General features: G+C 37.7%; 1 protein-coding gene across 2 annotated transcripts in view; it reads right to left on the bottom strand.

Moving 5' to 3' along the window:
* The window catches only part of cmc1 (C-x(9)-C motif containing 1), a 72,821-nt gene that overhangs the window by 46,101 nt on the left and 1,157 nt on the right, over positions 1 to 25,563 (bottom strand). For both annotated transcript variants that reach the window (XM_043689496.1, XM_043689495.1), the window contains exon 2: positions 6,196 to 6,288. In XM_043689496.1, coding sequence (XP_043545431.1) covers positions 6,196 to 6,288 — 93 coding nt within the window. The remainder of the gene's footprint in view (positions 1 to 6,195; positions 6,289 to 25,563) is intronic.

Here is a 25,563-nt window from a genome sequence, read left to right as displayed (position 1 = left end):
GGCTCTCTGCCTGTATTCCTGATGAAGGGCTTTTGCCCGAAACGTTGATTTTCCTGCTCCTCGGATGCTGCCTGAACTGCTGTGCTTTCCAGCACCATTCTAATCTAGACTCTGGTTTCCAGCATGTGCAGTCATTGTTTTTACCTAGTCATGAATCCCCACTATCAACATCGCGGTGGTTACCACTGACCATAACAATCTAGGATGCATTGTGATAACCCATCAGAAAAGTAAAACCTTTTTGACAATTTTTCCAGATTCTTACTGAGGTTAACATGAAAGGAGCTCTTCTATTGTTATGTTCCTTTATTCTTCATAAGTGAACAACTATCTCCCAAACCCTAAGTAATCCGTACCTTTCGAGACAGTGATCAGTCATAGGTAAAGTTAAGAGTATCTTAGAATATGTGGTCATAATGACATCACTGTCAGTGGGAGCTTTTGGAGTTTAAATTAGCACTTGCCTTTCCTAGTACAACAGCGATTACATTTTAGAAAGTACTTAACTTTTAATAAAACTCCTTTGTAAAGGAATTAAGTTACTTTATAATATTATGGAAAATATGTGAATGAGTTTAAGCACAATGACTGAATTTAAAATATATAAAATGATGTGGACAGGACATAATACACCTGTTCTCAGTAGATAACAAAAGCAAAATAAAAGGTAAAGTCCCCAGTCCTGCTCTCATTAGAAAGAGTGAATGCTGGTGGTTTAGAGAGGGATTGAGAAAGACAGCCCTTCGTGGTAACTTCACTGAGCCCACACTGCATCACAAATCAGCTATCCAGCCAAATGAGCTAACCTGCATGCTTCTTCATTGGCAGTTCGGAGGGTAGTATTTTATCAGATTCTGACCATCACTAATTTGGGACAGTGAAACCAAGATTTCGCTGTTTCAATAGGAAGGGATTGTGAAGGAGTTTGTACAAGCTCATCTCAAAGTGATATTGATATTTGTTTTTTATTGATTGTCCAGGTAATTTTTTTTAAAAGAAGAGTGTATGTGAAAGAGAAAAAAAATGGACTGCAATAATTTCAACCTCTTTTCCACTTTTTGGCTTTTATATTTCTGAATTTAACAGAATAGGAAAAATAAGTGTCTTTCACAATCAGTTCAATTTTGACTGAAAGCTTCCATTAATAAACTAATTATTAATTGTGCTTTGTTCATACATGTAAAAGTTAAATTACTGATCAATGAACACAGCAAGGACATAAAGAAATACTTCAAAGATTCAATCATAAAGCTAAATTTAATAATTATAGAGATCTTTTACTGTGATACAAACTACCAAACTATTGGTCTCATTGTTCTACTTTACCCCACCCCCAGTGCCATACATCAAATCAACTCTGCCACCCTAAACAACCATTTCCCAAACAGTTTCCTCACCTTCCCAAAATGAAGTTCATGCTCTCCACCCCTTCACAAAACATGGATTGTTCTATCCCATGTTTCCTGGAAGCACCCCTAGTCTCTGCCTTCTACCTGAGGACACATCCTCTCAGCCCCAAACGCCCAACTTTTCAGCATCCACTCTTTTTCTTTCTCAAGATGCCAGGACTTTCCAGGATTTGTTCTCAACTTGTGCATTATTAAAATGTCAATCTTTGGTCCCAACTGGTTGTATTGTTACAAAAGATTCTACGGGATTCACAGGCTCTTTCCAAGAAAGGCAAATAAAATTTTCAAAGGAAAGAGACCTCATTACTGCACTCAGCAGCAATTACTGGGTATCAAAGGCGTTCAGTTACCACCGCTGGAAGGTATTGATTTTGACTTCATTTAATTTGTTAGCATTAATTAGTTTCTTTGTAATGCAGACAGTTGACGTTCACAGTCATAGCTAGGGTAACCTAATTAGGATTGAGATTGGAGGACAAAACAAGGTAAAGTGTAAGCCTTTATGCTTTCAGAGAACACCAGCTGGTAAGGTTCAAAAACACCAAATGCAGCCTTTTCATTTTGAGAGTGCCCTAATGAATACATATCAGCAGATTTTAGCCAAATATTACAAGGCGCTTACATTCAAAAGTGATTTTATTCCCTCAATTTAATCCTGTTACATTAAATGAAAGTCAAACCTTGATTATAGGGTTTTCTTCTTTTAAACATTTACATGAAAAATAATTGTACCTAAATAGAATTCTCAGACAAAAATACCTGTATTTGTTTAGAAAACTATATGCTAATATTACAATAGTAGTATAATGATGCAATGCGTTAGATCACATGCTGAATGGTAGACAGTCATCCTGTCAACTCCCCATGAATAATTTTACATTCTTAAATGTCCTACAATAGAATGGTGTCAAGCAAATGCACTTCCAAACAGAGAAAGCTAACTCCTTGATAACCTAATAACTGGCTTTAGAGCACCACTGACAGAGGCCTCCTAGTAAATCTTTTATCGAACCTCATGGCTATGATGAGTTTGGGAATCTGAGCAACTCTGGGATTGAAATGGGGATGGTTGCTGGAATCAAAGATGACAAAAAATGTTTTAAAAGGAATTCCAAATATATATTGGCATTATTATATGTTTTATATTCTTGATCTTTCTAATGGTTCTTTTACTTTTTTTTATTTGGTATGAAAGTATAAAGGCTCATAAGTTTTTGAACAAAGTTCTTTCAGAGGGTACAGACTTCGCTGGCCAGGCCAGCATTTATTGCCCACCCACAAGTGTCCTTGAGAAGTCAGTGATGAGCTGCTACCTTGAACTTCTACAGTCCATGCAATGTAGGAACTTAGAATTTGTACTTTGAATTAGTTGTATGTGGGATTCGGTCAGTGTATATGAAGGGGTTTAAAGATTAACTTGTATGGCTTGAGATACTTGATCTCCAAAGATAATAATATTTATTTGTGTCAGTATGATGCAAATGAGCAGGGCATTTTCCACTGGACTCCGACTAGTCCTAATTTTGCTACAGTTCCTTGCTGACATACTTGTTCAAATGCTGCTTCAATGTCAAGGACAGAGACCTTCATTTCCCCTCTTGAGTTCAGCTCTTATGGCAGGTTTAGACCAAGGCTGTAAATGAGGTCAGGATAAGAGTGGGTTGGATGCAATCCAAACGGAGCGTCAGTGAGCAGGTTCTTGCTGAGTAAGTTACACTTAATAGTACTGGCAATGACACCTTTCATTATTTCACTAATGATTGAGAGTAGACTGAGGTAATAGTGATTGATCAGGTTGGGTTCATCCTGTTTTTTGAAGGTAAGATTCACGTTAGCTGGGTAGATGTCAGTGTTGTGACTGTGCTACAGTAGCTTAGCTAGGGGACAGCTCCCAGTCATCCTCCCTTGCTCCAGGGACTCATGCCCAGTACCCCCTCACCCTACTCCTGGGCTGCAACCACACCCCATTCACAGCCACAACTTGTTTAAGCCTGAACACAAATCTGTCAAAATGTGCAAATTTATGCAGTGCATAGCATGCATATGTTGGTGTGAGCAAATGCAAACCTAAACTGATAGCATTCTTTCCTTTTTGTCTATCCCTCCTAAATCTAGAATATCCTTACACATTCAGCTTCCAATCTCAGTTACCTATAGCCATGTCTCTGAAATACTAGTTAAATCATATCAGTTGACCTCAACTTGAGTATTCAAACCAAATGTTTTGAAATACTACATGTTGAGATAGAGGACCTTTAATTCAGCCTTTTCACTTTATTCTCCATTTTTTATTCTATTTCATGCTTGACATTGCTCCAACTATCCTCTGGTTTTGCTTTCTACTCACCTACTTCCTTTTGTTAGTTTTGTTTCCTTTAAATCGGAGCTCAGTCTTAGGGTCCCTTCACTGCCAATTCAGTTTAAACCTCCCCAAAAGCATTAGCAAATTTTCATGAAAGCAGACAAGCCACATTCCTACCACAATGTAACCTACCCATCTTGTACATGCTTTATCTGCACCAGAACCAGTCCAGTGACTCAGAAATCTGATGCCCTCCCTTCTACATTAATTTCCCAACCATACATTCAATTACTCAACTCTACACTCGCAATTGGAGATTCTGCTTATCAATCTCCTTCTTGCTCCCCGAAATCTTCTTTCATGACCTCATCCTTCTTCCTGCCTAAGCCACTGTTACCAATATGGGCTTTTCACCCAGAAGAATGCTCTGCAGTCATTTGGTGACATCTTTGTCACTGGCACCAAAGAGGCAACTTATGCTCGAGTTACATTTTATAACTACAAAATTTCTGTCTGTTTCCTTAACTAAAGAATCGCCTAGCAATAATAGGCTTTGTATCTTCTAATTTTGCTTCTGACTCCTGCACTACTTTCCTGGTTCCCTTGGACAGTCTGGCAGTCGCCCAGGCCTTATCTGACTGCACATCCCTAAGCTGCAGAATGACTATCTTCCTAAATGTGCTGTCCAAATAGACTTCTGCCTCGGGGATGCATAACACTAATGATCTCATAGTAAAGGATTTTCTCAGTAAAACTGATCAGAACAATAAAAAGGTTTCATATTAAGTTTGAAGATGAGAGACTTGGGTCTGAGGCTAGTAGCTTAAAGCGAAATAACTGCAATCATAAATGTATGATGACAGCGCTGGCAACGTAGACTGGGAATTGCTAGAAGGTAAGGCAGTAGCTAAATAGCAGCAGATATTTAGGATATCTCATGCTGATCTTTTGAATCATTTCCCTCAAGAAACAGTTGAAACTGGGTCAATGAACATAGAATCCAGACAGTGTGGAAACAGGCCATTCGGCCCAACAAGTACTCACTGACCCTCCAACGAGTAACCCACCCAGACCCATTCCCTGACATCTACTCCTGACTAATGCACCTGACCTACACATCCCTGAACACTATGGGCAATTTAGCACGGCCCATTCACCTAACCTGCACATCTTTCAATTTTGGGAAGAAACCGGAGCACCTGGAGGAAACCCAAGCAGATACGGGGAGAATGTGCAAACTCCACACAGTCGCCCCGAAGCTAGAATTGAACCCAGGGCCCTGGTACTGTGAGGCAGCATGCAGACTTTGATTTATGTAGGAGTCAAGTTATGGGAATCTGGCAGGAAAGTGAAGTTCAAACTACAATCAGATTATCCACGAATCTTACTGAATGGCAAAGGCCAAACAGTCTATGTCTGCTCCGATTTCTTGAGTTTGTGTGTTCTTAATGAAGGAACATGATGCAAGTTATGACAACAGCTTTAGATTACAAAGCTAAAAAGAGAGAACATGACCAGAGAGACTTGAAATTGTTGAATCTGGAGATTACAGCTTGAATGAGGGTTTCTATAGCAAAGAAGCGGTGACGAGCAGAGATAGGTCTTAGTAATGGGAAAAATATGGGATCGAAAACTCAGAAGTTCAAATAAGATACCAAGATTGAGAATAATTTTGATAACTTTGAAGAAGTAGCGAGGGACGTAGATAAAAATCAATGAGAAAAAGGAATGGAGTTGGTGGCAGGGACTGAAGAAAACAATTTCAGTGTTCCTAACATTGGAGGAAGCTACAACTCACCCATCCCTGAATACTGGGCAGGGCAAGCTGGCTGAACAAAAGTGGAGGGATTGAGAGATGTGACATGAGACACACAACTGGATATAATATGTGGAACCTGACAACATACCTTCAGAAGTTGTCATCAAGGGATAACCAGTCATCAAGAATGCAAATTCTGGCTGATTTTTTTTCCCCTCCTTAAGCCTCCCACCTGTCTAAGATGAGGCACTGAGTGGTGGTGTTCCAACTGTCACACTGATTGAGAACAGCGAGACCAAATATCCAGGAATGGATGTGTATGACTCAACATCTCATCACAGTGTGCACTTATAAATATGGTCATGGAACCTTTTAATGCTGTTGTTGAATAATTTAGCATTGAGTCACAGTAATGTGATAAATATTACACCTTGCTTTATTAGTGCCACTGTTTCAATACACTGCATACAACTAACATAGAAATACAGTCAAAGGATTAATTATGAGCAGGAAGGTAAGCACGATTGGTGGATGGCTAGAGTGAGGTTCAGAATAATGCCAAGAATGTAGTTTTGATTCTTGTTCCCTGTCTGATATCTGAGATGGCAAACCATTGACAAAAAAAAATTGACAAGTAAACAGCTCAGGCCGAAGCATCAGCTGACAATGAGCCAAGGCCCTGCATTCAGGCATATCTCACATGACATAACATGATAAATCATTACCTTCAACCTTATCTGAACAGAGTTCTCTGGCCTTCTCTCTCACCATTTTGGGAATAAGAACATCTTTCTCCACATGCCGAAGTTGATTCCTCTCTGGAAGATATAAAATTGGAATCCTTAGTGCCAATTTAGTAGATAGCAGAAAGTGGATGATTACTGGGACATTCTCTAACATTTGGATTTGCTAATTAGGATACTGAGATTAGTAAATCATAGACCAGATACTCAAATATAGCTTCACAATCACACTGAAGGGAAGTCAGCCATTATCCTGTTCATCATAAAAGTTTCAATAATCTTTTACTGGATTGTCTTTCCACCCCACCATCATCTCATCCACTTAAAAATCCCAAAGACTCAGTGAGGAGCATTTGTGACCAAAAGAACCAAGTACTTTTTCTCCTGTGATAATTACTCATCTGAACTCTATTTCAAGGTTTTTCTAAGTTCCAGGAGCTGGACAAAAAGTGACTTTCAAAATATATCAATAAAAATAATGAATTTTAATGATTGCATAAAACATAATACATTGGATTAAATATGTAGATAGATATAGCAGGATATGAAACTGGAGCATTGTGTGGTGTGCATTATATTGACTTACAGATCAGGCAGGGTGATTATATATCTCTGAAGTGCACAAATCCTTGAAACACAAGTGCAATCCTTGAAACACAACGGTGCACAGCTAAAGAGTCAACTGGGTGGACATTTGGAAGATAACACATTTTCTGGGGCTGATGTTTCATTGTTCATTAGGTTACCTGGGATAATATAAGCTATTAAAGGACACTGGTGAGTACCTTTACATAGAGGTTAGGGAACAACAAGAAACAACATATGAAGATCAAAAGGAGCTAGATCTGTCCAATGTATATACCTATTTATGTGGCAGTAATGTGAAATAAAAGGTGATGTACAGAGGAAGTATAATTCATCTGTAAAAACTACAGATGAATGAATAGGTTAACAATGATTGTAGGGAATTCTACTGTCAATGGCTATATAACATCCTCTGGTCAATGAGATCCATAGTCTCAAATGGTACGTCGTTTCCCAGGTGCTATGATTTGAACTATCACAAAATAAACATGAAAGGCTTTGGGATGTGAAGACTAAGGAAGTATGCTTCAAGCCTAGTCACAGATGCAGTGCAGAAAATGTGGCAGCCTCAGCTGGAAATTGTTTCCAATTTTGCATAGCCCCACTTCGGAATGATGTGTAGGCACCAAGGATGAGATTTTTTCAAGTACACAGATAGATTAACTAAGCTGAGGCTGTTCTCCTTAGGAGATGTTTGAATGGAGATTTGATTTTGTTGTTAAAAATAATGAGAGATCTAGACAGAGTAAGTAGGGAGAAACTATTCTCAGTGCTGGAAGAGTGGAGAATCAGAAGACGCCAATTTAAGGTGAGTGGTGGAAAAAAACACTTTTTATGCAATGAGTGGTTAGCAGCTGGAATTAAATACCTAGAGAATTGCAGCTTTTAAAATGGAATTGCATAATTAACTGAACAGATAAGAATTGCAGAGCAGACAGCTAACAGAGACACAATGGGCCAAATGGCCTTCTTTTGCACCGTCACCATTCTGTGATTCCAGTGTGTGGTTCATTTGGAAACTAAGGTCATAGATAAGAGTAAGTTTGAAGATCTGCAAAAGAACTTCAAAATCTTAAGGCCACATTGTAGGTTTGCAAATTTTATTAAGATACGGAGATATAGACAGACATTCAGAGGTTCTTCACAACAGGACTGCTGGCATATGACAATGCATAATGACATTAAAACATTGTGTGGCCAGTGGAAAACTCGCCACCACAGTAACATGACAAAAACAGACAGTGCTAAGAAACACTTCATAATTGATTTATCTTAAAGAAGGAGTTCCAAGTCAGTGCCTGTGGGAGACAAAACCATCCCCACTGCTAAACAAAGGCAGGAAATCTGAGGCCAAGAAGGGCTTATGCCCGAAACGTCGATTCTCCTGTTCCCTGGATGCTGTCTGACCTGCTGCGCTTTTCCAGCAACACATTTTCAGCCAAGAAAAGGAATAGCCCTGCCTGGACATTTTTAGAGGTAGAGAAGCTCATCTTTTCTACAATGAGCCAAGAATCGTTCAGGCTTGCAATCTTTCAACTACCAAAGTCAGAATTGAAAATAGAAGTGACATTTTGAATGCTTAGTCAATCTCAGTGCATTACCTCTTTTCTTGGAATTGGAACCTACCTACCATTTTTAATGGGTTCCCGAGTCACCCCAATTTGACGAAAGTTGAGATCTTTACTTTGTGCTTTATTTGACACTGAATTACATAGTCTTTCTAATAATTCCTGGTTCAAGCTTCAGGTTGCTCATGAATAACTCTTCTCTCTGATTCATTAAGGAGATACATAGTTACTTCCTCTTGCACAGATTCTCCAGAAGCTTTGGAGAGGATGCTCCAACCTTTGGCTAGGAACTTGCAATGCAAAGCTCAAAGACAATGGGGAGCAGCAGTATGACATTCACTGCTGACCGCTATAATCTGGCCCCAGGTGTTTTGCAGCCAACGAGGAATCTAGACACACTAGAATTAATAACAGATAATGGGCCAAAATTAATTGACAATCTGACAGTTGCAGTATATCTTACACATAACCACCACATGACGACTGACTTGGATGTTATACTTGAGAGGAAAGGAGAATCATCACCAAGGTTTCCAAATTTAAGCTTCTTAGTATGAGAAATGAATTAACCTCTGTAAATGATGTAGACTGTCAAACAGCAAATCTACAAATGTCAGGATATACTCAAAGAAATATTTTTAAAATTATACAAAAATCTATAAATATGCTTAAGAGATAAGGTAGTTAAGTAACTGTAGTGAACTAATGAGGAGGTGATAATATTACACTAAAAAAGTTCACAAGAGTGTTGCAAGCTGGGACTGAGAAGTCAGAAGGGATATCAAAAGCAACAACAAACACTCTTATAAAATGTATTGAGAGAAAATAAATTGAAAAGGAAATATTCTATTAAATGTAGTTATAGGAAAGCCTATAGTAAATTATAAGGAAACTTATTTTTGTTAATTGAGTATTCAATCTGTTTTACAATGAAAGTAACAAACAATCAGGAGCACACGGGAATCTGGAATAAATTCATGGGAGAAAGCGATGAATTTAATAAGTAAATAAAATGGTGTTGTAGGTAATAATGGAAGTCAAGATTGACAAATCTATATGAAGAAAACAAAGGGTGGTGGTAGAGGGTTGCTTTTCAGACTGGAGGATTGTGACAGCAGTGGTGCTGCAAGGAGCAATGCTGGGTCCACTACGTTTCATCATTTATATAACTGATTAAGATGCTAACCGTATCTCCTATGTTTACTAGTGTTCAGATGACACCAAAATTGGAGGTGTGGTGGACAGAGAAGAGGTTACCACAGAGTACAACAGGACCTTGATCAGATGGGCCAATGGGCTGAGAAGTGGCAGATGGAATGTACTTTAGATGCATACATAGATGAGGTGTTGCATTTTGGAAAGGCAAATCAGGTCAATACTCGTATATTTAATGGTAAGGTCCTGGGGAGTGCTGCTGAACAAAGAGGCCTTGAAGAGCAGGTTCATAGCTCCTTAAAAGTGGAGTTGAAGGTAGACAAGATTGTGAAGGCGGTGTTTGGTATGCTTTCCTTTCTTGGTCAATGCATGGAGTATAAGAGTTAAGAGATATTGTTGCGACTGTATAGGACATTGATTGGGTCACTTTTGGAACAGTGTGTGCAATTCTGGTCTCCCTGCTGTAAGAATGTTGTGAAACTTAAAAGGGTTCAGAAAAGATTTACAAAGATGTTGCCAGGGTTTGAAGGTTTGAGCTATAGGGAGATGCTGAATAAACTGAAGCTATTTTCCCTGAAGCATTGGAGGCTGAAGGGTGACCTTGTAGAGGTTTATAAAATCATGAGGGCACAGATAGGTTGAGTATCCAAGGTCTTTTCCCGGGTGGGGGAGTTCAAAACTAGAAGTCATAGGTTTAAGGTTAGAGTGGAAAGAATTAAAAAGGGAACCAATGGGCAACGTTTTCATGCAGAGGGTGGTGTATGTATGGAATGCGCTGCCAGAAGAAATAATGGAGGTGCATACAATTGCAACATTTTAAAAAGGCATCTGGATGGATAAATGAACAGGAAGAGTTCAGAGGGATATGGGCCAAATGCTGGCAAATGGAACTAGAATAATTTAGAAAATCTGGTTGGCATGGATGAGTTGGACCGAAGGGTCTGTTTCTGTGCTGTACACGCCGTTCTGCTAGAATGTGACAATTGTGTTGTTCTGCAACCTCGCGCTATATAAAATCCCGCTGTTGAAAACTGCTATGGAAAATCACCCTGTAGAAGATCGCTAATAGGAAATAGCTATATCTGTTCAGTAGAAAGTTCACGTTATAGCAGAATTATCTGTACTGTTGGAGGGCCATGTTGTTGTCACCCATGTTAAAAGACTGCAAAGGCATTCAGAAAGATGAGAGGAATAGCTTACAGTGATCAAAGCAGTGTCATGTGTGACTTTAATACAAGAAATTCCAGACCTGTTGTGGCATTAGAAACCTGGCCATTGGGATCAAAGAGTTTTGGAGAAGGTGGTGATGGATCTGGGAGGCAACAACAGGTTCAAGGACTTTAGAGGGAAAATGGAACATGAAGATGGTGTGGCAATTTGTAAGAATATGGGGAAAAGAATGTTTTCATTGGAGGACTGATAATGGCAGATTTATTGGGAAGGAATAAAATACCTGAAATGTGAGAAAACTAGGAATGACATTGGCTAACATGATACCTGTAAGAAAAATTGGAAGAACAGCAATTTAGTGGAAATAGGGTAAAGTAGTAGGAGGTTGGTCTCTCAAACAAGATGAGTTTCAAGAATAAATGAGGGAGGCAGAATTAAAAGCTATACAAACTTACAAATGCACAGCTAAGATGGGGGAGAGAGTTTAGAACATGTTTGGTCTAATGGAAGGGAGGGATATGGCAGAGCCAGCTGTCTAAGTTCTAGGCAAACTAGTGGTATAGAAATATTTGAACTTAATGTGGAGGTAAAGATGGAAGAGGGCTTTAAGATGATGTCCTGAAGTGGCAATTTTTTTGAAAAACTAACTGTATTTGTGTATTAGTCATCCATTATACTAAGTTAGGATTTATGTGCTCATGTGATAAAGGTTATTGGGTACCAATCAAACTCACCCAAAAAGGAAACTTCTTTTGAAACTGTTCAGTCTCATTTTCCAAAAAAAATTTTTTTCTTACATTCTCCTTCTCACCTTTTCTTCCTCTCTCAACCTAATCTTTCTTTCTCTAACTGTATTTTTCTTTCCGTATCTGATCTGAATTCTAATTTATACCCTTTTTCTTTTTAATTTTATACAATTCTAACTCAATTAAGACCTTTATGCCCCATTGGTTAAAGACACTGTCGGTTCACTCAGTAGGCTCCTAGATGTTCTATTATCCCCACCACACTACTTTCAGTATATATCTAGCAAAGTATAGGAAAAATTATACTTTCCAGCTAAAGGGTGCAAGAAATGGTCTAACATCACAGTCTAAAACATACTCCCAGTCCTGCAAGGTTTGGTCTATGATCCCATGTCATAGATTACAACTTCAATCAAACACAAAGTATCAATGCTTCACTTCCCACTCTAATATAATACATATTTATGATGTTCAAGAGTACTTTTTGACAATATACTTTGTCCAAGCAATTTTTTCCCCATTTTGCTCAAGACAGTTTTCAGAATGGTTCATAAGCAAAACTATTGTTAGATATTACAACCAAATGGTTGTTGCTTTCATGTATGTTTAGATAGTATGAACTGACAGGTTATTGGTATTAACTACAAAGAGCTACTCCTGATAATTTGCTCAGTAATCAGTTGCTTGCACTTTTGAAGGGAGAAGTGGGGATCATTGCTGGTTTTCTCTTCCCAAAGCAAGCAAATTTTGATTGGTGATGCTATTCAGCATTTCAACTACTACCAAGATGAGATGAGCTAACTCAGGGCAAACCAAGACCTTCTTACATGGCTAACTATCACGTTGTAAGGGCTTATATACAAGAGGCATTAGGTATGAAAATTCAATTTTAACTCAACAATATAAAACTGAAGTTTGTCAAATTGACAAACTGGCACACTTCATGAACCAAACTACCATCAGCACATTTAAAGAATATACAAACTGAATTCATTCAAACATTTTAAAGTGCAATGTACACAATTTAGAAACTGGGGATGAGGAGAAAAAAACACAAGTTTTGAACTAACCTTAGATATACAGCATTACAAAAACTGCAGTCCATAGAATTATCCAGTACAGAAGAGGCTCTTTGGCCCATCAAATCAGTACTGCCAAAAATATATGACCTAGTGTACTAGTCTCACTTTCCTAAACTAGGCTCAGTGTCTTGTTAGTCTTTGAGTACCCATTATCTTATTCATTCTTCCATGAATTCAAAGTCACCAAAAAATACAAAGAAACGCAGAGCATCTATTCATCCATGAGCAATGGTGGTTCTTGGTACTGTTACTAAATTCCATGTTCAAGCAAAATAATGAAATATGACTGGTAAACATTTTACACTTACTCAAATGATGTAAATAATGCTTTACAGTGCAAATATTGATCTGACAGGGTTTAAAAATAGTAGGAAAAGCCAATTACTCAAAAAATGAATGTGGCAGACAACTTTAAAAAAGTTAAATAAAAATAAACTCAGCAGGTCTGGCAGCATTGATGGAGAGAGAAACAGAATAAATATCATGTCCATAACTCTTCTTCCTAACTACTGCAGTTATTTTCATAGAAACAAGAGTGGTGTCCTGTCTTACTAGCTGTATTCCCTTCTTCTCGATTTTACATTTGCTTACTGCCTAACTTTGCCTGCATGTGCACAGTATTCGTTTTTGTTTCTTTAAAGCATTGTGCAATAGTTTACTACATTAAAAGTGTAAATACACGATGGAGAAAGTAAAGAAAGGAAGAAAAAAAAATCTACTGTTTTGTTATGACTCTCAGGATGTGCCTTTGTACTTAAAAGGCACCCAAGAAATTATTTAAAATTAATTTCTAGTAACTTCTCAAAATATATAAATGCAAGTGATTGTAATTCTATAGAAAAAAAATAAAGAAACTCATTTCCTTTTTAGAAAACTAATTTGTGTAGCATTTAAATTGCTACATTTTAATTAACAGAAGTGATATAGGCAGCAGTTACAGTGCGAATACTCTCAGAGGAACAGGTTTATGTTGCATTGATGCGCTCACAGTTCCTTGTTTATTATTCATAGCTAGGGTAAGTATTTTTAATTTAAACTGATCTAAAAAAATGCATCCAGGAGAAATGGTAGACAAACTTCATTTAGCGGTGATCAAAATGACTTAAATGCATAGTGCTGAGGAGAGAGATGACTGGAAAACAGAATACAGTCACAAATCAAAAAATAATTGTTTTTAAGTCATCTCTAAAATGACCAGTCACCATGATGTGGTCTTACTAATAGGAACAACTTGGTATTTTGTCACTCCATGTAAACAAAAGATTCTACTGATAACATTCTTTTAAAGCAGCTCACCAGAGAGAAACACTAAATAATTAAAGAGATGACTGAAAAATGGAAACCTAAAACAGAAAATGCTAATAATGTAGAAGGAAGTTGATAAATATTGCAAAGGCGAAGCTAAATTACAATTTCATCAGGTGAACACCTAAATTCAAGATCTTATTTAAACAGTACCATTGCTTGCTGTGAATTTTCAGAAAACTTAAAAAAGTGTGCAATTAGATGTGATCCATTTTTTTAAATTCAGCGAGCATTCATAATTGCTCTGCCAATACTACTAAATTCACTTGGTGAATGTTAAAACAACAATCCATAAGTGTTAATTTTATCATTTAACAGTCTGTACCACTTCCAATGTTCTGGAATTAATTTAAACATGATGTGAACAATTCCCATGACATAAACTGTGTGTCATGATTGGTGATTTTCCTTGATGGATGTTGATTAAGATAAATAAAGTTAGTTTATTGTTTCATAAAGTGACTTATGATATTCATTTTTAAAAGGTATTTTTAATAAATGCTAAATACTCTAATGAACATTGTACACCATGCAGCACACACTGTAAAACTATATTGTCAAACTGTAGAAACATTTCATAGAACTCAAATTAATTACCACTTAATCATCACTTTCAATCAAATTTTCACCTTTCTCAGTACTGAATGTATTACATATCTCGTTCTGAAGGAGATCCATAATTTGGTCAAAAATAGATCTTGACTATCCTCAACCTAACTCAGCAAAGTGTTCAACTTTGTACAAAACACTTTCGGAATGTGCTCAAATGACAATTTAAGGATCAAATTGATTTTATAAGGATGATTATTTAAAGTGACATCTAGATTGGTTTAATATTCAATAGGGGAGGCAAGTCCAGTTAGTGAAATTACAGAAAAGCCTCCCTGCTGTCGATCACATGGAAGATCATTGCCAGGATCCTCCTCAACTGCCCCTTCCCAATAGCTGGAAGCTCTTCAAGAATTACAGTGCAATTTCCACCTATCAAGAGGCACCGCTGACAGATACAATCTTCATTGCATAGTAAAATAAAAAAATGCAAAAAACAGCACCACGTACATGCCCTTTCTTGAGCTAACAAAAGCTTTTGACTCCTGTCAGACATGAGGAATAATGGAGTGTTCTTGTTCAGTTTGGCTGTCCTCAGAAATTTGTGACTACCTGCAGTGCATGGCATAAAAGCCATGGACCTCACATATGGAAACACTGCAGAACTTGCAATACTGTACCTCACCTCCAAATTCCATGTAAACATGCAAATAATTTACAAAACAAGCAGCAAATTGTTCAACAAATATTTTCTACAATCTACAACCAAAGTCACTAACTTCAAATCATTGAGCTTCAACAAGCTTGTCTGCTCACTGAAAAACTGACCTCCAGATCATTGTCCAATTTTTCTCTGAAGCATAAGAAAATGGACCTTCTCCCTAAACACCTAAAAAACTTAAGTTCCTTTTTACAATCAGTTCCCACAGTACAAGATTACCCTGATGGATTTATATCAAAAAGGAGAACCTGGAAAATGTAATCCATTTTCTGTATTTCTGAACAATCTCTCAACAAAGGCAGATAATTGCAACAAAATTCATCACCACCTTCAGACTTGGTTCACCACCCCAAGACTAAGATCAAAGCTTACCAGGAGGACTGATGCCTGCACTCTTAGTTCTTCAGAGACTTGAGTAACTTACAGCAGACACCTCAAGCATTGGGGGAGTACCATAGGTCCTTTCGCAAGATCCTTCAAATTCAGCGAGAAGAAATATAGTCCAATTGCAATACCCTCTATCAAACCAACATGCCATGCTCAGCATCAATTTGTTAAATCACTCAAAGCCAGGTGAACTGGACAAAACATGTCACACCTAAAACTAGACTCTTGAAGCAATCTTCCCCATTTGGAACTGGGTTGCAGTAGTAGACTCCCAGTAGACATGCAAACATTTTAGGAATGTTCTCAAAGTGTCTTTGAAGACATCAAAATTCCTGTGTCGCACTGAAATTTCTGACTTGTGATCAAAGAGGAGGTGGTTAGTTTGGAAAGGCACCAAAAACATTAGAGGTTTGTTAGAAATACAAGTGGGGTGAAGTTGGGAAGTTGGAGAGAATTCGTAAAACTCCAAATAACTCATCCACTTGCGCCATCTTAGGCAGTGTGCAGATCATGCATTGAACTCATTACCAATCGTACCAACCAGAGTGAAGCAAGTCATCCTCAATCCAGAAAGGATGCCAAAGAGAAGAAAAAAAAACTCATTTCCTCACAAATGGAATAAATGAGTAGTTAAGGAGATATTTAAAAATTGTGTAAGGAAATGAAGACAACTTACAAAATTAACATGTGTTATTATATTTACCAAACCACAATTAAATGCAAAAAACAAAAAGGAGCTTTGCTTCACAAAACATTCTGGCCTTCAATAGGTTTTGCCAAATACAAAAGGCATAACATATAATGCAAAGAATGAACTTGCACTTAAATAATGTCTGTCTGAGGATAGTACGTCAATGCTAAAAATGCTTTTTGAAGTCTAGCCACCATCTTTACGTTGCAGTCAACTTATAGACAGCACAATTTCACAGACTGTAATATGGTAAATGAGCAATGAAATCATTTTATTTATTTTGTGCTAATTACTGCAGAACTACATATTTTTCAGGGTAAAACAAAAGCAATTTAATGGAGGCTTAAGGTAGAAGAAAAGCAGTTAACGTAGTACATGTAATATTGAATCTCAACTCATATGACATCATGAGGTTGCAATGACACCAAATTTACAGAGTCCAATGTTACCATTCACAATATCGCTTGTATAAGTCCAAGTATTTGGAGGGGTGGGATATGGAGAGTTTCTCACAGAATCTTTAATTTCAATATATAAAGTACAGAAACTAGTTTTTTTTCTGGTTCTAGTGTAGTTATGGTAAGTTATGTAGTGTCAAGAAATATAAACTTTGCAAAAATATGTTTTTGCAGTCCAAATGTTAGGTCAGGAAATAAGGAAACATGTCTTTTGGCCAAAAACGAATACCAAGCCATTACAATATTAGTTTGATATTCCAGGGCAATCCTGGCTGGCTTATGAAGGATTCCCAAACACAGAAAGGGTCAGTGTCAGAGGCTGGAGTAACCTACCAAAGTGAGTATCAGCAATGTACTAAATGGTACTTTCAAAGCATCAGCTTGGGAACACAATAGGTTAGTAACTTTACCACAGATTTTAAGACTTCACCAAAAATAAAACAGTTTAAATATAGACAGAGCTTCCTGTGGCTTTCTTGACATTAGTGATCATGTCAAACTGTCACTAACCTAGCAAGCACCAGGTCTCATCATGAAGCATATTCATCCTTTCACTCTTTGTTAGTCACACACACAGCTTTCTATGAATCTTCTCAGAACACTAGTTCCCTGGGGAACAGGTGCAAAGATAAGACCGAACAACTGATTTGTGCTCTTCATCGAATATGTATCTTGCATAACCTACTGAAATGAAAAATACTAAATTTATTCAAATGTATCCCTACACATAATATATTTATAATGAAAATTTCTAGTAGGACACCTGCTTTAAAACATGTTAATAACTGAAGAGAAAGAAAATAGAAGTCTATCCAAAAAATAGTTTCTTATTACAGCAGTACAATAAGATGTACTCACATTAAACTTTCAGGTTTACTACTTGTAAATTGCTTCCAACTATAACATTCTCAAAAGAAAATATTAAATGATGATAAAGTATTATTTTGTGCTTAAGAAAATCTGAGTTGACTAAATTCCTAAATTGAATTTACTGACAGCAAATAGCTTACTTTAAAAAGGTGGTGGGTCCTTAAGAAAATGCATGTTCTCGAGGTTTCAGACTCTTCACTAGCATATAATCAAATTCATTAATTCCTTTGCATCAAACGGAATGATTCGCTCAAAGTTATCAGCTGAATTGCAAACATATTCTTCAGGTTCTAAAACTGTCAGTGATTTAAAAGACAGTTGGTACCTGAAAGAGTTATCTAAAATTCTAAGATAGGCTTTGCCTGTCAGGATAGAAAGGACTGTTCCTGAGAGAAGCTAACCAGCACTTTGCCAATGTCAATTGACCAGAGTTGCAGTGATTCCATTTTCTGAGATGTAGACCAGAATGTGTCAGCAACAGAAACGTGTAATTATTATTAAGTTGAGCCTAATGTATCACAAGGGATCATCATATGTCTTAGATATTAAGTAGATTTTATTTCTCTTTATTCTTTCACATAATATGGGCATTACTGACAAAGTGTAGATTAGAGTGATGCTGGAAAAGCACAGCAGCTCAGGCAGCATCCGAGCAGTAAAATCGACATTTCGGGCAAGAGCCCTTCATCAGAAATACAGGGCTTTTGCCCGAAACATCGATTTTCCTGCTCCTCGGATGCTGCCTGAACTGCTGTGCTTTTCCAGCACCACTCTAATCTAAACTCTGGTTTTCAGCATCTGCAGTCATTGTTTTTACCGCATTACTGACAAAGACAGCATTGATTGCCCATAAGCTGAATGGCTTGCTAAGACATTTCAGAGCGCAGCTAAGAATCAATCACATCATTGTGGGTCTGGACTCTCACGTAGGCCAGGCCCAATTAGGATGGTGGAGATGGGTGAACCAGATGGATTTTTTTCCTAATCACATTTGAAATAATTCCTGGTCACAATTACTGAGGCTAGCTTTCAATTCCAAATATATTAAATTAATTTAAATTCCACCATTTGTAGTAGAATTTGAACTGATGTCACCAAAGTATTAACCAGGGCCTCTGGATTATTAGTCAGGTGAAATTATTATGTCAACAGCCACACCAAATCACAGCTGGTGGCATTGGTGTGGATTTTACCCAATTATTAAAAATGATATTATAAAAATTATAATTTTTAACATTATAAACATTTAAATAGGTGGGAGAAATTGTGGATATTTCAAGATTAGCTTTGGGGATAGGAAAATTAAGGATATTCTCTCTATATCTATACTATATAAGCTTTGTTATTATGCCATATTTTATTATAATGGCATATTATGCCACACAGTGCTCATACTAGAATTATAATATTGGAAGTGAACAAAATGATGGAACATAATAAAGGCTTAAGATACAAGATCCAAAAGTGAACTTTGAAGTGTAAATGAAGCCTAATGACTTACATTCTGTCATTTAAATATAGGATGTAGCATTCTGTATATCAAAAAAGGGTGTGGGCGAGTGTTGTCAAACTCAAACCACCACTGTTCATTCTAAATAAACCAAATATCCTGAATACAGCATTTAAACAAGATAATTTAACACGTCGAGATATCTTAAGTGATACTATTTACAAAATTCATAGATATCAGTGCAATGGCACGCAATGTGGAATGAGTTATAACGTTGTCCCTTTATGCAAAAGCAATATGTCACATTTTTCAGGAGGACAGTTAGGCACAAATAAAAACGTAGGAGCTTGAGATCACTTAGCGTGTTAATTTCATCGTTGGATGACTAAACCGCTGTGTTTGCTATTTACATTTCAGATTGAATCTACAACACCACTATTTCCCAACCATGGAGATCACAATGGATCAAAACCTAAATAGAACAATCAAATCAATACCAAAGAATCTACAAGGAGACTTGTTGGGCCGAAGGGCCTGTTTCCACACTGTAAGTAATCTAATCTAATCTAACCATGGAGATCACAATGGATCAAAACCTAAATAGAACAATCAAATCAATACCAAAGAATCTACAAGGAGAAAACGTAGGTAGCGAGGTGCAACGGTTTAGGGAGGGAATTCAAGAGCTTAGGGTTGAGGCAACTTAAACACACATCATTGATACAGCATTTAAAATTGGGGATGCTCGAATGACCAGATTCCAGGAAATGTAGATATCTCAAAGGGTTTTGGACCTGAGGAAATTAAAGTTAGGAGAGTTAAGCCATGGATGGATTTGAAATCAAGAATGAGAATTTTAAAAGTGAGATGTTGCTTAATGGAAGCTAATTCAGGCCATGAGGACGATGAAAATGAACAGGACTTGGTGAGAGTAAGGACATCGGGGAAACTTCATGTTTTCAGAGGGTAGAATGTGGAAGCTCACACAGAAATGCAATGTTACCTTTCAATGCGACTATTACAAAGACATGGACAAGGGTTTCTGCAGCATGAAAAATGTCAGTTGCAGAATTAAGCAATGTTACAGAGGTACGAATAGCCATTTTGTGGTCACGTGATTACATAGCCGAAAACAGTCTGGTTCAGCCTCAGACAGCTTTGATCTTCCAAATATTTAGTTAGATGAAACTCCTGTTCATTTGGTCAGACTAGCAATCTGCTAATTCAGAGACAGCAGTAGAACTGAGAAAGATAGTGGTGATGTGGAGCTGAGTATCATCAACATTCACATGGAATCAGACTGTGTTTTGGATGGCATTGCCAAAGTCAGTACCTCGATGAGAAATGAGAGGTGATCGAGGATAGGATCTTTGGCAATGTGCACAGCTAAGAAGAGAAACAATCAAAACAGACACTCTAGCTGTGATTAAATAAGTCAAAATGGTACCAAGCGATCACAATCTCAACCTCTTGAGCACAGCTGGAAAGATGGCATGGTCAACCATGTCACAGACTGCAGACAGGTTGAGGAGAACAACAACACTGTGTACTTTGGTTGCAGTGGCAATTAGAACTCTAAACCTCAGCATAAAATCAACTTTATTTTCAGTATAACTGGCAAAACATAAAAGCAAAATTGAATGCCGAAAATCTGGAATAGAAAATATGCAGCAGTTCTAACAGCATCTGTGGAGAGAGAAACTGAGGTACATTTCTGATGAAGTCACAGACCTGAAATATTAACTTGGTCTCTCGCACAAGTGCTGTCAGTGCTAGAGTGTTTACAGTTTTTATTATTATTGACCAGTACCTGTAACAATCAACTCAATATCCAGTACCTCCACTGTGTCTTATTCACCAAGCAAGAGTTTGATGACAGCTCAATCCCACACCTCAAACATGGAGAAGGGCAATAGTATCAATATCAGCAAAACACTACAATCTTTTAATGCACAATCTATCCTGACTTGTATGCCTTCATTACTGCTTGGTTAAAGTTTTGCCCTTTTCTCCTTATTGTTACTTTCGGAGCTCTAATTAAAGATCAGCAGCTATTCTAGGAAGTCGAGCAGCACCTCGGGTGGATTTGAAATTGGCTATAAATGAGTCATTGCCAATACTGCCCATGTCTCAAGAACAAAACCAATCTGCTGTACTTTCAGCTGGTTTCCTTTCTTCTTCCCTTATCTTTTTTTTCTCACTTTGTTACTATTTGGGCCTTTTTCATGTCTTCTCATCTTTCAGTATTTTTTTTTTGCACTTGTGTCAGGCTAACCCACAGATGGCCTTTTATTTTATTTAATGAAATTTGAGATGAGTTATTGATAGAGAAATTTGACAAAAGTATTCAAATTCATGAAGGGTCAGCATAGAGTAGATAGGTAGGCTACTGTTGGGAAAAGAAAATCGAGAATGGGAAGGCATAGATTTAAGATAACCAAGAACAGAAGAAATGGCAACATGGGGAGTTCTTTTTTTATTCAGCAAATACTTGACATTGTAATGGAGGCAGGATTATTCAAGGCATTCAAGGAGGAATTTAATTGCTATCTGCAAAGGAAGGATGTGCAAGGTGACAGGGAGATGGAGAAGCACTAGGTAAATTGCTATTCTGAAGAGCTAATACAGACACGGTGGACCAAACAATCAACTTCTATGCTGTAACTATTCTGTATTTCAATTATAGGTTGTCTTCTCTTAAAACCACAATACTGGTTATTGAAAATCTTGATTTAAAATAAAATGACGAAGCCAAACATGGTTTCCCATAAGAATCTATGTTAAAGCCATGTTATATTTCTGAGGACATTTTTTGCTTGGAAAAGCCAATCTACAAAGTATAATAAATAGTAAAACATAAAAGGTTACACATATGCAGCACCAATCATTCCAAGCTAAATTCACCTGCAAAGCTTCAGTGAAGGAAGCAGGTTACTTGCTTGCAGACAAGTCTTTAAAGTAACTTACAGTACAACTACATATTCCTCAACCATTATATCTCCAGATGTAGAGTACTGTACAGTACAGCAGAAAATTACTTTTAAGAAACAAAGGTCGACAGCAGTTCATTTACCAGTGCAGGTAAAACAGAACACAAATTTAAAAATCAAAGACTAAACAAAAGTCTATTACTTGAGCAGGGAACGGTTTAAAAAAAATGATTATTGACTGCAGGATGCACATACAATGGGACCAAATTCAGAGGCAAAATCAGGGTACCTTACTGATAGAGATAACACATGGGGCACAATGCCACAATAAATGATCAGGAAGTAAGGAATGTTAAAATGAGGATGAATGAGGAGATAGGACATGAAAAAAATTAAAGTGAAAAAAATTTTTTAAAAGGGAGCCTTGCAGTAACTTCTCACACAGTGGAGAAAGTGAGGACTGCAGATGCTGGAGATCAGTCGAGAATGTGTTGCTGGAAAAGCACAGCAGGTCAGGCAGCATCCAAGCAGCAGGAGAAACGACGTTTCAGGCATAAGCCCTTCATTAGGATTCATTAGGAATGAGCATTCCTGATGAAGAACTTCTGCCCGAAACATTGATTCTCCTGCTCTTCAGATGTTGCCTGACTTGCTGTGCTTTTCCAGCACCACACTCTCATCCCTGTACATAGTGGTTGGTAATTCACATCTCACTTGCTCGCTATGATTGATGCTTTTGTTAATTCTTCCCCTTTCCCTAATCATATTTTCTCTCAACGTTTTATTACAAAATGTAATTGTGTGAAACACTATTTGCATCTCTGTGAAATTTTCACTTTGTACCAGCTCAAAGCGTAGAACGCAACAACCTCTACAAAAGTAGTTTTCTGGAATACAGCATACTAATGTCACTTGCAACATGACTATTTATAAAATATAGTCATGTTAAAAAACTAACTAAATTAAATTATGGCTCAATACACAACATCACCATATCATGTGTATTTAGAACCTCAGAACCATTGAAATGCTACAGCACAGAAGGGGCCCATCAGTCTCATCTTGTCCCTGCCAACCCAGGAGCACTTTCTAATCCCAACTTCCTGGACACAACCGATTTAACATTTATTAACTTTTGCTGTCATTTCCAAACATGTACATTCTGAAGACATCTGTTTTGATGGATTAACAATCATCTACACAAGTTTGTTTTACTAATCTACAGTACTGTAATCCAATTTGCAGCACAGAGCAAGAGACTACTTTTTTTTGTAACAAGCAGAAGCGGAAGTTGGAATGGTATATAACTGAAATACAAGGACATTGCCAGGGTTGGAGGATTTGAACTAAAGGAAGAGGTTGAATAGGCTGGGGCTGTTTTTCCTGGAGCATCAGAGGCTGAGGTATATAAACCTTATAGAGGTTTATAAAATCATGAGGGGCATAGATAGGATAAGTAGACAAAGTCTTTTCCCTGAGGTGGGGGAGTCCAGAACTAGAGGGCATAGTTTTTGGGTGAGAGGGAAAAGATATAAAAGAGACCTAAGAGGCAACCTTTTCACTCAGAGGGTGGTACATGTATGGAATGAGCTGCCAGAGGAAGTGGTGGAGGCTGATACAATTGCAACATTTAAAATCTGATTTAATATGCATTGTTTATTATGTTGCAATCTTAAAATGTGTTATTTAAGACTGTAAAATGCATGACATTGCTCAGATCAAGCTGAGGAAGGATTTGCGATGGCAGAACACTGTTCACATTAACCTATTTCTTAAGATATGATTTCCTGACCACTGGGGTGGCATCTGGTAGAAACAAATCACATTCTTCCCCAGCTATTGTATTTATGGTGACTCTCTGCAAGAACTCAGCAAGTTATGTACACACTTATCTTTTATTATAAAATGGAGATATAACTTTATCATTGTCTCAATAAGCCATGAGGGTACTCAGCAAAATTGAAGTTCAATCATTGGTCTTCTCTTAGCTGATCTCAGCCAGCGTAGCAATAGGAAATTTTTTAACTGATTTTAGTGGACCTTGGTTAGGGGTTGGTGGGAGTACAGAAAAGTAGGGAGTGATTGGAGGTTTGGGAAAAGGGTGTGGACCATACAAAGTTCTTCCTCTCAAATGTTATCTAATTACTTTGACTAGGAAGTACATGCGAGTTGATGTTCTCGAAGAAGTCAGCATTCTATGCTGATGTGTGTCAAAGAGATTAATGCATGACATTAATAGCCAGGTACTCGAGATCGGATGGTTCATAGAATAGCAACCAACATAAGGTATTACATTTCCCACTAAAAGGAAGAAACTTGGAAAAACCTAGAATTTCAACAAGTTAATGTTAGATAAATGAGGAACAGCATTCCTTTAACTTGAGGTAGAACCAAAAATAGTGACGTATTTATCATTTTAAGTGATAAATATTATAACAGAATCATAGAAAAAGCTACAGCACAGAAGGAGGCTTTTTGGCCCACATTTTGCTTTCAGATAATTAACCACTCCCTTTTGACAACCACCACTGAACTTACTTCATCAACATTCTCCAGTTAGGGCATGGTGGGGGAGGGACTAAGGTGCCAGGTAAGATGTCATTTCGTTAGGGTGCAAGGTAAGTGATGCGATGTTTAGGTTAGGTCAAGTGGATTGTAGATGTTCGTCCAGTGGGTTGGGAGGCAAGGGGGGTGAGGTTTAGTGTCAGGCCTGGTCTGCAGAGAGTTTCAGGCTTGGTCCACGGATCTGGTGCTAGTGCCATGTCAAGTAAGGTCCAACAACAGGGATGAGGAGCATTAGGTTAGGTCAGGCAGAGAGGGGGGCCATCCTGGTGGGGCATTGTATTGGGTCAGGTCCAGTCCAAATGGGGAGTAAAGGGCACTGGGTCATAGGATGAGGGTGAGGTTCTAGGATCTGGGGGTGAAAGGGGTCTGGGTGAGTGTAATTGAGGGTGGTTGATGTAGATATGGGTTCAGATGAAATAGTTACTCAGCAGTCATCTATTTAATGCTCTAATGTTTCCTGAGTAACTATTTTACTTAATTTCATTGGAACCAATAGGTCTCCTATTGAAATGAAGACTTATAGAGGAAGTGCCCAGCAGAAAGTTCAATTTCCTGGGCAATTCAAAGTCAGTGATAGGAAATCTGGAGGGTCTCCATGGACAACACCCATCAACACTGACGTAATGGCTGGCCAGTGGAAATCTTAGCAACAGTACAAATATGTTCTTCATTTTTCCTCAGGTTCTTTTGCCAATCACTTTAAATCAACATCCTTAGTTATTGGCATTCTAAAAATGGGTAGTTGTCTTATCTACTTTCCTCAGATTCCACTTGGAACACCTCTTAAACATCTCAAAAGAAGCTACTCCCAGTTTCAGCAAAGTGCCAGGTAAGTGAATTTTTGTTCCTAATGCTTCCATATCCTTCCAAAAGCAAGGGAGGATACTCAGAATTGGCCACAACATGAGGCTGTAACATCTACTTCTTATCAGTAAAAAGACTTCAAGACTACTCCTTTGGTTATAAAGCATATTGGGACATCATACGTTCTCTAAAAATTATCAAAAAATGCGAGTTCTTTCTTATTCATAAGTAAACCACAACCTGGAAGATACATGATCGAACTGCATCAATATAGAGAGAATTGTATTCAGACCCCAGTGGGGATAGGGGGCTGG

This window comes from Chiloscyllium plagiosum, chromosome 5, assembly GCF_004010195.1.
Source record: "Chiloscyllium plagiosum isolate BGI_BamShark_2017 chromosome 5, ASM401019v2, whole genome shotgun sequence".
Taxonomy (NCBI): domain Eukaryota; kingdom Metazoa; phylum Chordata; class Chondrichthyes; order Orectolobiformes; family Hemiscylliidae; genus Chiloscyllium; species Chiloscyllium plagiosum.
The sequence above is the reverse complement of the archived record's forward strand: the minus strand, read 5'-3'. Positions and strand labels throughout refer to the sequence as shown.